This window comes from Felis catus, chromosome A2 (genome assembly GCF_018350175.1).
Source record: "Felis catus isolate Fca126 chromosome A2, F.catus_Fca126_mat1.0, whole genome shotgun sequence".
Classification (NCBI taxonomy): domain Eukaryota; kingdom Metazoa; phylum Chordata; class Mammalia; order Carnivora; family Felidae; genus Felis; species Felis catus.
The window spans coordinates 85,343,154-85,356,069 of record NC_058369.1 but is presented as its reverse complement, the minus strand read 5'-3'; the positions used below and the strand labels follow the sequence as shown (position 1 = coordinate 85,356,069).

Genomic DNA, 12,916 nt, shown 5'->3' with positions numbered 1-12,916 from the left:
CTGACTCTTGACTTCGGCTCAGGTCATGATCTCATGGTTTGTGAGATCAAGCCTCACATCAGGCTCTGAGCTGGTAGTGTAGAGCATGCTTGAGAAACTCTCTCCCTCTCTCTCTGTCCCTCCCCTGTTCATGTACTCACGCTCTCTCTCCCCCACAAAGTAAACTTTTAAAAAAATGGTATTTCTTTCAAATGAAAGAATAACAAAGTGCATGTCTTAGCCAAATACATTCTCTATCAATTGTCCAGAAGGTACTATACTAAAAAGAGGTGGTAGCAAAGTGACTCCCCCCTCCCTCATTTTCTATAAAATGTATCAGTTAAAAAGCATGCCCAGTCGCTTGGTGCTATATATATTAACAAATGAATATCTTTGAATCTCAATCATTGGATGCCTTTCTGTAATTCACTTAAAGGCATTCTCTTCTGGTTAATTAAGACACTTCCAGAATATGCCTGGCTTAACATGTGCTGCCTGTGGGGACAAATCTGGGATTTCAGTGTGTTGAATGGACAGTAGATGCTTTTACCCTTTGCTTTCTTATGTGTTGCTGGTGATAAATTGCATTACTTGACAATGGAACAGGTGGAAAGGTGATTATTGTTTTCAGAACACCTTGCTTTTATTCATTTAATGTAGCAACTCATCTTTCTCATATTTGGAAACTAAATTAAGACAGGTACATCCAGCGCTGACTAAAATGTAAACTTGGAGGTTATCCAGTGAATTCTTTCCTATGATTATTCAGACTGGGCAGGGAGGAGATGAAAGTCTATCAGTGGGACCAAGAAGTATAAAGCTTTGAAGTCACAACATACCCAATTATGTCTGATGCAGGGACTTTTCAGATAAGCTTCTAAATATTATTTAATAGAGTCAGTGCATGGAAAGTCTTTTCATTAGGAAGAAAATTGTATTCACCTATCAAATTGGTATGCTACGTAATACTAGATAAATATGTAGAGTTTTTACTTACTTCAAGTTAAATGCTATGAAAATAAAATTCAAAGTTGTGTTAACAATTATACTCATCAAATATCATTTGGAACAAAAAAGGCTTAAAACTGGGCACTATAAATATTCCTGTTAAACTTGTTAAGTCATTTAATAGTTTTGTCCTTAGAGAATTGGATTTGTTTACAAAATTAGTTATTGACTTTCATATACTAAGGATCCAAGACTTCAATTCCTATGCTTATGTTCCTTTACTACCTTTCAATATTTTGATTAGCATTAGAACTTGAACTATCAAAGAGTCATTAAACTATTTGCTTACCTTAAAAACTGAAACTAAAAGGGGAAAGAAGTTTTATTAGCTTGCATTTGTCATTTTACTTGTTCTATTGATTATCCCTCTAACATTCTCTCCAATATTATCTCCAGTATTACACAGTCAATTTGTGTAGTCATCTCATTTTGGCATTTGGGGCTTTATCATGTCTGTTGGATTGCAAGGTACTAAATAACACAGAATGTTTAAAGTGTTTCTATCTGTTAAAGTGCCAAGAAGCATCAAGAATTGGAGAATTCCAAATTTCATAATATAGTTGTGGCATCTAACCCAGTGTGCAAGTTTAGTGCTTTTTGCTATTTTCTCATGCCATTGTTGTATCACAATAAGAAGTCAGATGACATTTCTTAAAGAACCTATAAAGACCCTAATGAAGTTTTTCTGGTCAGTGGAAGTAAAATTCGAAAGCAAAGTATTTTCGGATTAACGTTAAAAAGCACAAGTTTATCTTTGCATAAATCCTCCACAAACATTCTGAAAAAAAATCCCTATTCAGAATTCTTTTTAAAGTGGCATTGATTATTTCTTATACAAAATAAAGCAGAAACTTCATTATTCCTGATTTGCTGTTGAAATTACTGAGAATTTAAGACAGGTTATGGAGCCAATTAGACTGGTAGGCTTTTGTAATAGCTAAGACATAATTAATAAGTGGTATGCAATAAGATTAGACTCAGCCCTCTCTGCCATACATCATCCTCTGAGTGTCCTTTTTCCTTTTCTTCCTGGAAACAGATCCGATAATTGACAGCTGTGTTAATCAATCCATTGAATAGCAGAAATTTATAACCCACCATTTGGGAGGTATCAGGTATAAAAAGAATGTGAAATAATTAATTGCAAAATTATTTTAATTGTCACAACCATTGTATCTACAGAATACTTGTGTAGACGCTTCACAAATGTTCGCAGAATTTTGAAGCTAAATTGCTCAAAATGCTTTCATGGACATTTTTGTTATCTCCCTATAATCTGTTCCCACGGACCTCAGACCCCTACCAGGAAGCAGAACTGGGCAACATAATGCCTGCCATACCCACTCGCTCACTGGTAGGGGTCCAGTTCATGACCTGATGAGATCATATTGGAGATTAAAAACATTTCATTCTCCATTCTGTCCTCGGTTAGCTGGTACTGCTTATTACTAAGGAGTGAGACTGGAGTGCTTCAAAATGCTACAGTCCTGCCAAAAGGACCATGATCTGAAGGTAGCCAGACTGATTCTAGAACATCAGTCAAAGAAAAAAACTGCATGGTTTTTCCCTGGATCAGACCTGATAACTTTTATTCTTTTTTAAATAGACATTTAACTACTATTTTTTACTCTAGGGTCGCACATACCAGTTCAATGCTTACTCTCCTTAATAGGCAAAAATTAATATGGACCTTAACAAATAAGCTCAATGTCTCATGTTGTGCAAATATATATTAAAATATCTGATTTTTCCATTAATGATGGTAATTTAATTTTAAAATGTATTTTTTTATCTCTGTATTCTATTTTTTACGGTTTCATATGTCAAACCATATGTGTGTTATTAACATAATATTATATTTTTAGCATAATGTTAATAAATTGTGTGTTACAATTGAAAAAGTAGCACTTTATTTACCTTATAGAAACCTTATAGCATAAAAATTAAAACATATACTTTTAATCATAAGATAATTTTACCATTAATAATATTTTGACAATAAAAACTAATATCTTCAATCTGTTTGGTGAAATCATGGAATTCTTAATATGGTGAAAACTTTTGAAATCATAAGCCAATTCCTGTATTTTACAGATGATAAGATAGAGATTCAGGTGTTTAATGACTTAGCCCTAATTCCCACTTGGTTAATTACTGCCAAAATTAGAAACTGAGTTCTCTCTTATAGTAGTTTTTATTTATTTATTAAAAGAAAGTAATAATTAAGCTATTTTATTATCTTTAACACATATATTATTTCCACCATTTTTGATACATACTATATAAACATATGTATTTAGTATAATTAAGTGCAGGCAGAAGAATTTTTATTTCTATAACAAATAAAGTTGTTTTAGTAAACTCACAGGCAATAATGACATCAGATTACATTTTATCCAATGTTTTTATGTGATGGACAATGAAAAACGACAATTATAAACACTATAATTTGTGTGATCATCTAATAAGCAAGTTCTTGATTTCTAAAAAAGATTTAAAATTGTGTTGACATTTTCTTCTTCATAGACGAGGAGCTTTTCTCTGGAATGTATATAGATTTCATGGGCACAGATGCTGCTATTTTTCGAAGTTTAACGAAGAGGAATGCAGTCAGAACTGATCAACACAATTCCAAATGGCTCAGTGGTAAGAAACATTTTGTGCGTTTTTTAGAATCCTCCTTTAAACTGTTTTATTCTCTAATGAAGAAAGGTTAAAATTGTTTAAAAAGCCATGATGTAAGTCACAATTCTGTACTTTATTATTTTTAATATTTAGGATAAATAAATAATCGAAGTAGTCCATAGTTCATATTCTAACGTTTTATTAACCATCATACAATTGTCATAAGATGTATTAATAAATAAAAATGACAGTGATATTTATCATACAGGCTCACATTTAAGAATCTTCTCCAATTATATATCACATAAATATGCTATTTTACTCATATAGTCTGCTTGAATTTTTTATTTTATTATTTGTTTAATGTTTATTTATTCTTGAGAGAGAGAGAGAGAGAGAGCGCATGAGTGTGGGAGGAGCAGAGCGAGAGAGAGAGACACAGAATCCAGAGCAGGCTCCAGACTCTGAGCTGGCAACACAGAGCCCAGTGCAGGGCTCGAACCCATGAACTGCGAGATCATGCTTGAATATTTTAATGTCAAATCTAAAAAATTTCCTAAATTTTTGATAGATATAATGATTAAAATATTTTCAATAACTCCCCCTATTTGTTTTATATTTAGATTATTAAATTATAAAACTGGTATATATACTTTTTATACTTTATTTAGTACTTAATGGAAATCATAGGTATGATAACTTTATGATTATAAGCATTCAGTTGTTTCCAATTTTGGGGGTGTCACATGAATTTCACATCATGAAAGATATTCATTTGACATTTGAAATGTACAATTTCAGTCAGTTGCTGTTGTTTAGAGGAGGCAGAAACCGCTAAGAACTTTGTCATTTCTCCCTGGGGAGGATTTCTAGCTGACCCTAAATTTGGCAACCCACTTAACATTGCATAGCTAAGCATGAATCACCACACTTAAGCATGTTATTTCACTGATGGACAGGCACAATAAAGCATTGATTGTCCATTTACTTCTTCAATTTATGACACTAGTACATCTGGAAATAGAGTATTCTAAAACTTCTTTTGTTCTTGAAATAAGGAATCCCTCTATGTCTTCAAATGACTGCATTTTTTTCCTTGAAAAATTTCCCCTTCATTTCATATGCTGTATTTTAAGAAAAAAAATGTGTTTTTCAGATCTTGGACTCCCTACTCATTCTGCTTCAGTGAATTTGAGTTTATATTATATGCACTAGATTGAAAACTATACTTTGAAAAACAAACTTTTTTTCCGTAAAATGGCCATTATATTCCATGGGAAATAACTGGTAGAAACGTTTTTAGTTTTTTAGAACTCATCATTGCCCAAAGAATTTTTGCATTTATTGAACTTCTAGAATGTATTGTGGATAAGGAAAAATAGTTTTTTTTTAAATGCTTATTTCCATTTGAGGGAGAGAGAGACAGAGAGAAAAAGCATCAGGGGGGAGGGGCAGAGAGACAGGGAAACTATTCGAAGCAGGCCAGGCTCTGAATTGTCAGCAAAGAGCCTCATGCAGGGTCTGAACCCACGAACTGGAGATCATGAGCTGAGCTGAAGTCTGACACTCAATCGAGTGAGCCACCCAGCGCCCCCCAGGAAAAGTAGTTGAAGCTGTTATATTATAGATATATTTTGTGGCACTTGACATTCCAAATACAATATGTTGTGTGAATACAATTACTGCTCGTAGACTTTGTGCCTATGAACACTGAATTGTTCTTCTGTACCAAGGATGGAGAAGGCATGTGCCTGTGGTTTACTTGGGTGGACGGTAGATAGATTTCCATCATGAGTATATATATATATATAGTCTTTGTATTTTTTTTTCCAGAACCTATGTTTGTGGATGCACATGTCATCCCAGATGGCACAGATCCAAATGATGCTAAGGTGTACTTCTTCTTCAAAGAGAAACTGACCGACAATAGCAGAAGCACAAAACAGATTCATTCCATGATTGCTAGAATATGTCCTGTAAGTATTAATCCTGTCCTAATTTGAAGAAAGACTCACAAATTCAAATTGTATAAATGTATTTTCTTTTGCTAATAGTTTATTTTCCTACTTTCATCTACTGTTACAAATTAACTCAATATTGAGAGGAGACATTTTAAAGATTTTTTTTAATGTTTATTTATTTATTTTGAGAGAGAGAGAGAGACAGCATGCACAAGTGGAGGAAGGGCAGAGAGAGAGGAAAGAGAGAATTTTAAGCAGGCTCCAAGATGTCAGCACAGAGCCCCACATGGGGCTCAATCCCACGAACTGTGAGATTATGACCTGAGCCGAAGTCGAGTCAGACACTTAACTGACTGAATCACCCCAGTGCCCTGAGAGAAGACATTTTAATTTAATGTTTATTCACATCGGTCATATGAGATAAATAAAAAAGCTTAATTCAAAGAAATATTTTGGTCATGGTCTTATACAAATGAGAAGTTTTATTTAATTTTTGCTTTTCCACTTAATGCATTAATCCATTTAATACATTTGTATTAAAAACAAATAGCTAAACTGTACATCACAGAAACAGAATAATTCTTGTGAATAAAATACAGCAAAACCTCAGTAAGGACAATTGTTGGGGAACTATCTACAACAGTGAAAATTAAGAAATGCATTAATAAAATACAGTCCTAGTTAAAAGCAGTAAACAAAATGGTCTTGTGTATAAACAGCAAGTATACGGAGCAACTCAAAAAAAGCTCATGATGCCCTCTCGTATAAGATTTTTACAGGTTTTCCCTGACTGATTTATGATTAGCATATTTTGTGCGAAAGTGTTTCTTCAAGTGTTTAGTATTTAAAATCATTATTTTTAGATATTACAGTGTTCCACTGATTGTGGAGGTCATCTGCTCCTCAGGCAGTAAAGGCAGCAGAAGGGATGAAAGGCTTCTGGACATACAAAAAACAATCAGTAGAGACTGTATGTGAATGATCCAAACACCACTTTTCCTGCCCTCGCCAGAGAAATGTGTATATTAAAGCATTTGATTGGAAATACTGAGGACTAAATGCTGACACAGAGAAGTGAAGGAGAGAAAATAGACTATTGGAGACCATTTGGTAGAAGTATAAACATACTTTCCTGACCACAGTAGCATCTATAATCTTCACTGCATACAATAATTTATGTTCATATTGAAGACAATGAGTTATCAAGAAAAGGCAAATTAAATTATATTTTCTCCATAACATTTCAAAGGTATTTCATCATACATTGCTAAATTTAGAAAGCTTTAGGGCATATATTTATTAAACTCCTCTTTGAAAAATTTTCAGTTGATACCATATTGGAGAAAATTCATTGCATAGCTATAGCTATTTTATAAAGCACTATAAATCTTAAATATTCCTCTTTTTTCGATATGCAGATATAGTTAACATTTGCATGCTTCGGATTATAACAACTCCCCAAGATATACAAATCTAAGATGAATTTTTAATACACTTTAGTATTTATTTAAGCCATCTGAAATGTGTTTTCAAAATGGTTTCAGAATGACACTGGAGGTCTGCGTAGCCTTGTCAACAAGTGGACGACCTTCTTAAAAGCGAGGCTGGTGTGCTCTGTAACCGATGAAGATGGCCCAGAAACATACTTTGATGAATTAGGTACATGGATTTGAGATTGAAATATGTTTTTGAAAAAGAGTTTGTAAAGTTTATATATTTTAATAACCTCTGCAGAGGATGTATATTCCATGAATGTTCTCAGCATAAATCATGTGCCAATTTGAATGAATGATCTGTTTACTGTTCATAAATTTCTTTAAGTACTTTTTAAATCTGTTTTGCCCCTGAGTGCACTACTGAAACATTTACTTCACTGAATTACCCAAGATATGTGAATGAGTGTGTGTGTCTGTGTATGACAGAGACAGAAAGAGAGGTGCTTGTGTAATTGACAAATGAGTAATGATGTATTTGTGCTTTTCTAAAATTTTTTTAATGCTTTATTTTTGAGAGAGAGGCAGACAGACAGAGTGTGAGCCAGGGAGGGGCAGAGAGAGAGGGAGACAGAATCCGAAGCAGGCTCCAGGCTCTGAGCTGCCAGCACAGAGCCTGATGCGGGGCTCGAACTCCACAAACAGCGAGATCATGACCCGGGCCGAAGTTGGACGCTCAACCAACTGAGCCACACAGGTGCCCCTATTTGTGTTTTTCTAAAAGAATGTGTATTTCATGTGCATTTAAATTCTAATATTCTGGGGCGCCTGGGTGGCGCAGTCGGTTAAGTGTCCGACTTCAGCCAGGTCACGATCTCGCGGTCCGTGAGTTCGAGCCCTGCGTCGGGCTCTGGGCTGATGGCTCAGAGCCTGGAGCCTGTTTCCGATTCTGTGTCTCCCTCTCTCTCTGCCCCTCCCCCGTTCATGCTCTGTCTCTCTCTGTCCCAAAAATAAATAAAAAGCGTTGAAAAAAAATAAAAATAAAAATAAATTCTAATATTCTGATTTGAAATCAGTTTGTATGCAAATACAGCTAAATATTTTTACTATTAATAGCTAATTAGCAAAATCAAGGTTGGATGGGAAAATTTCAGGGTGGAAATTAAATTTGTACTCTAATCAGCCCTTCTTGGGTGACCCTGAGATGAATGACTTTCAGGATGTGTGACATAAGTAGAGTTATACCAGGTCAAATAAGAACTAACGATCTGATTCCTTTCTACCAAGAAACAGTTCTCTTTTTAATCGGAATAACTTGATACACATCATAGTGTTATGTTTACTAAGTGCCTTTTAGAAATGACATTTATTTTGCTTTAACCCATTAAAATGTAAACTACTGGCTATTCTCAGATTTTTTTTTACCTCATCATCTGAGAGGTAAGCAATAAAAATGGGTTACATTTTTTTTTTTTTGCATTTCCCAGCAAGAATCTTATTTGCAAAAAATGTTACTAAATTCAGACCTTTCTTGTAATTGTGACAATTGATTATTCACTGAGGTTTCCTATCAGAAATCTACTTCCAGGTTCTGTTCTGTGGTACTGAGCCTTACTATCTGTACCTTTGTCTTTGCCTTAATATACTTTAAACTTTTTGTTATTAGGCAAATTATCAATTAAGTAAAAATGTCACTAGCAATTTTTTTTTATATATGAAATTTATTGACAAATTGGTTTCCATACAACACCCAGTGCTCATCCCAAAAGGTGCCCTCCTCAATACCCATCACCCACCCTTTCCTCCCTCCCACCCCCCATCAACCCTCAGTTTGTTCTCAGTTTTTAACAGTCTCTTATGTTTTGGCTCTCTCCCACTCTAACCTCTTTTTTTTTTCCTTCCCCTCCCCCATGGGTTCCTGTTAAGTTTCTCAGGATCCACATAAGAGTGAAACCATATGGTATCTGTCTTTCTCTGTATGGCTTATTTCACTTAGCATCACACTCTCCAGTTCCATCCACGTTGCTACAAAAGGCCATATTTCATTTTTTCTCATTGCCACGTAGTATTCCATTGTGTATATAAGCCACAATTTCTTTATCCATTCATCAGTTGATGGACATTTAGGCTCTTTCCATAATTTGGCTATTGTTGAGAGTGCTGCTATGAACATTGGGGTACAAGTGGCCCTATGCATCAGTACTCCTGTATCCCTTGGGTAAATTCCTAGCAGTGCTATTGCTGGGTCATAGGGTAGGTCTATTTTTAATTTTCTGAGGAACCTCCACACTGCTTTCCAGAGCAGCTGCACCAATTTGCATTCCCACCAACAGTGCAAGAGGGTTCCCGTTTCTCCACATCCTCTCCAGCATCTATAGTCTCCTGATTTGTTCATTTTGGTCACTCTGACTGGCGTGAGGTGATACCTGAGTGTGGTTTTGATTTGTATTTCCCTGATGAGGAGCGACATTGAGCATCTTTTCATGTGCCTGTTGGCCATCCGGATGTCTTCTCTAGAGAAGTGTCTATTCATGTTTTCTGCCCATTTCTTCAGTGGGTTATTTGTTTTTCGGGTGTGGAGTTTGGTGAGCTCTTTATAGCTTTTGGATACTAGCCCTTTGTCCGATATGTCATTTGCGAATATCTTTTCCCATTCCGTTGGTTGCCTTTTAGTTTTGTTGGTTGTTTCCTTTGCTGTGCAGAAGCTTTTTATTTTCATAAGGTCCCAGTAATTCACTTTTGATTTTACTTCCCTTGCCTTTGGGGATGTGTCGAGTAAGAGATTGCTACGGCTGAGGTCAGAGAGGTCTTTTCCTGCTTTCTCCTCTAAGATTTTGATGGTTTCCTGTCTCACATTTAGGTCCTTTATCCATTTTGAGTTTATTTTTGTGAATGGTGTGAGAAAGTGGTCTAGTTTCAGCCTTCTTCATGTTGCTGTCCAGTTCTCCCAGCACCATTTGTTAAAGAGGCTGTCTTTTTTCCATTGGATGTTCTTTCCTGCTTTGTCAAAGATGAGTTGGCCATACGTTTGTGGGTCTAGTTCTGGGGTTTCTATTCTATTCCATTGGTCTATGTGTCTGTTTTTGTGCCAATACCATGCTGTCTTGATGATGACAGCTTTGTAGTAGAGGCTAAAGTCTGGGATTGTGATGCCTCCTGCTTTGGTCTTCTTCTTCAAAATTCCTTTGGCTATTCGAGGCCTTTTGTGGTTCCATATGAATTTCAGGATTGCTTGTTCTAGTTTCGAGAAGAATGCTGGTGCAATTTTGATTGGGATTGCATTGAATGTGTAGATAGCTTTGGGTAGTATTGACATTTTGACAATATTTATTTTTCCAATCCATGAGCAGGGAATGTCTTTCCATTTCTTTAAATCTTCTTCTATTTCCTTCATAGGCTTTCTATAGTTTTCAGCATACAGATCCTTTACATCTTTGGTTAGATTTATTCCTAGGTATTTTATGCTTCTTGGTGCAATTGTGAATGGGATCAGTTTCTTTATTTGTCTTTCTGTTGCTTCATTGTTAGTGTATAAGAATGCAACTGATTTCTGTACATTGATTTTGTATCCTGCAACTTTGCTGAATTCCTGTATCAGTTCTAGCAGACTTTTGGTGGAGTCTATCGGATTTTCCATGTATAATATCATTCATCTGCAAAAAGCGAAAGCTTGACTTCATCTTTGCCAATTTTGATGCCTTTGATTTCCTTTTGTTGTCTGATTGCTGATGCTAGAACTTCCAGCACTATGTTAAACAGCAGCGGTGAGAGTGGGCATCCTTGTTGTGTTCCTGATCTCAGAGAAAAAGCTCTCAGTTTTTCCCCGTTGAGGATGATGTTAGCTGTGGGCTTTTCATAAATGGCTTTTATGATCTTTAAGTATGTTCCTTCTATCCCGACTTTCTCAAGGGTTTTTATTAAGAAAGGGTGCTGGATTTTGTCAAAGGCCTTTTCTGCATCGATTGACAGGATCATATGGTTCTTCTCTTTTTTTTTTGTTAATGTGATGTATCACGTTGATTGATTTGCGAATGTTGAACCAGCCCTGCATCCCAGGAATGAATCCCACTTGATCATGGTGAATAATTCTTTTTATATGCCGTTGAATTTGATTCGCTAGTATCTTATTGAGAATTTTTGCATCCATATTCATCAGGGATATTGGCCTGTAGTTCTCTTTTTTTACTGGGTCTCTGTCTGGTTTAGAAATCAAAGTAATACTGGCTTCATAGAATGAGTCTGGAAGTTTTCCTTCCCTTTCTATTTCTTGGAATAGCTTGAGAAGGATAGGTATTATCTCTGCTTTAAACGTCTGGTAGAACTCCCCTGGGAAGCCATCTGGTCCTGGACTCTTATTTGTTGGGAGATTTTGGATAACCGATTCAATTTCTTCGCTGGTTATGGGTCTGTTCAAGCTTTCTATTTCCTCCTGATTGAGTTTTGGAAGAGTGTGAGTGTTCAGGAATTTGTCCATTTCTTCCAGGTTGTCCAAATTGTTGGCATATAATTTTTCATAGTATTCCCTGATAATTGTTTGTATCTCTGAGGGATTGGTTGTAATAATTCCATTTTCATTCATGATTTTATCTATTTGGGTCATCTCCCTTTTCTTTTTGAGAAGCCTGGCTAGAGGTTTGTCAATTTTGTTTATTTTTTCAAAACACCAACTCTTGGTTTTGTTGATCTGCTCTACAGTTTTTTTTAGATTCTATATTGTTTATTTCTGCTCTGATCTTTATTATTTCTCTTCTTCTGCTGGGTTTAGGCTGCCTTTGCTGTTCTGCTTCTAGTTCCTTTAGGTGTGCTGTTAGATTTTGTATTTGGGATTTTTCTTGTTTCTTGAGATAGGCCTGGATTGCAATGTATTTTCCTCTCAGGACTGCCTTCGCTGCGTCCCAAAGCGTTTGGATTGTTGTATTTTCATTTTCATTTGTTTCCGTATATTTTTTAATTTCTTCTCTAATTGCCTGGTTGACCCACTCATTCGTTAGTAGGGTGTTCTTTAACCTCCATGCTTTTGGAGGTTTTCCAGACTTTTTTCTGTGGTTGATTTCAAGCTTCATAGCATTGTGGTCTGAAAGTATGCATGGTATAATTTCAATTCTTGTAAACTTATGAAGGGCTGTTTTGTGACCCAGTATATGATCTATCTTGGAGAATGTTCCATGTGCACTCGAGAAGAAAGTATATTCTGTTGCTTTGGGATGTAGAGTTCTAAATATATCTGTCAAGTCCATCTGATCCAATGTCTCATTCAGGGCCCTTGTTTCTTTATTGACCGTGTGTCTAGATGATCTATCCATTTCTGTAAGTGGGGTGTTAAAGTCCCCTGCAATTACCACATTCTTATCAATAAGGTTGCTTATGTTTATGAGTAATTGTTTTATATATTTGGGAGCTCCGGTATTCGGCGCATAGACATTTATAATTGTTAGCTCTTCCTGATGGATAGACCCTGTAACTATTATATAATGTCCTTCTTCATCTCTTGTTACAGCCTTTAATTTAAAGTCTAGTTTGTCTGATATAAGTATGGCTACTCCAGCTTTCTTTTGGCTTCCAGTAGCATGATAAATAGTTCTCCATCCCCTCACTCTCAATCTAAAGGTGTCCTCAGGTCTAAAATGAGTCTCTTGTAGACAGCAAATAGATGGGTCTTGTTTTTTTATCCATTCTGATACCCTATGTCTTTTGGTTGGCGCATTTAATCCATTTACATTCAGTGTTATTATAGAAAGATGCGGGTTTAGAGTCATTGTGATGTCTGTATGTTTTATGCTTGTAGTGATGTCTCTGGGACTTTGTCTCACAGGGTCCCCCTTAGGATCTCTTGTAGGGCTGGTTTAGTGGTGACAAATTCCTTCAGTTTTTGTTTGTTTGGGAAGACCTTTATCTCTCCTTCTATTCTAA

At 35.7% G+C, this 12,916-nt stretch overlaps 1 protein-coding gene across 1 annotated transcript in view; it reads left to right on the top strand.

Moving 5' to 3' along the window:
• SEMA3C (semaphorin 3C) overlaps positions 1–12,916 on the top strand; it is a 182,808-nt gene that overhangs the window by 105,035 nt on the left and 64,857 nt on the right. Inside the window, exons 7-9 of the mRNA XM_045052314.1 lie at positions 3,514–3,633; positions 5,446–5,588; positions 7,118–7,232. Coding sequence (XP_044908249.1) covers positions 3,514–3,633; positions 5,446–5,588; positions 7,118–7,232 — 378 coding nt within the window. The remainder of the gene's footprint in view (positions 1–3,513; positions 3,634–5,445; positions 5,589–7,117; positions 7,233–12,916) is intronic.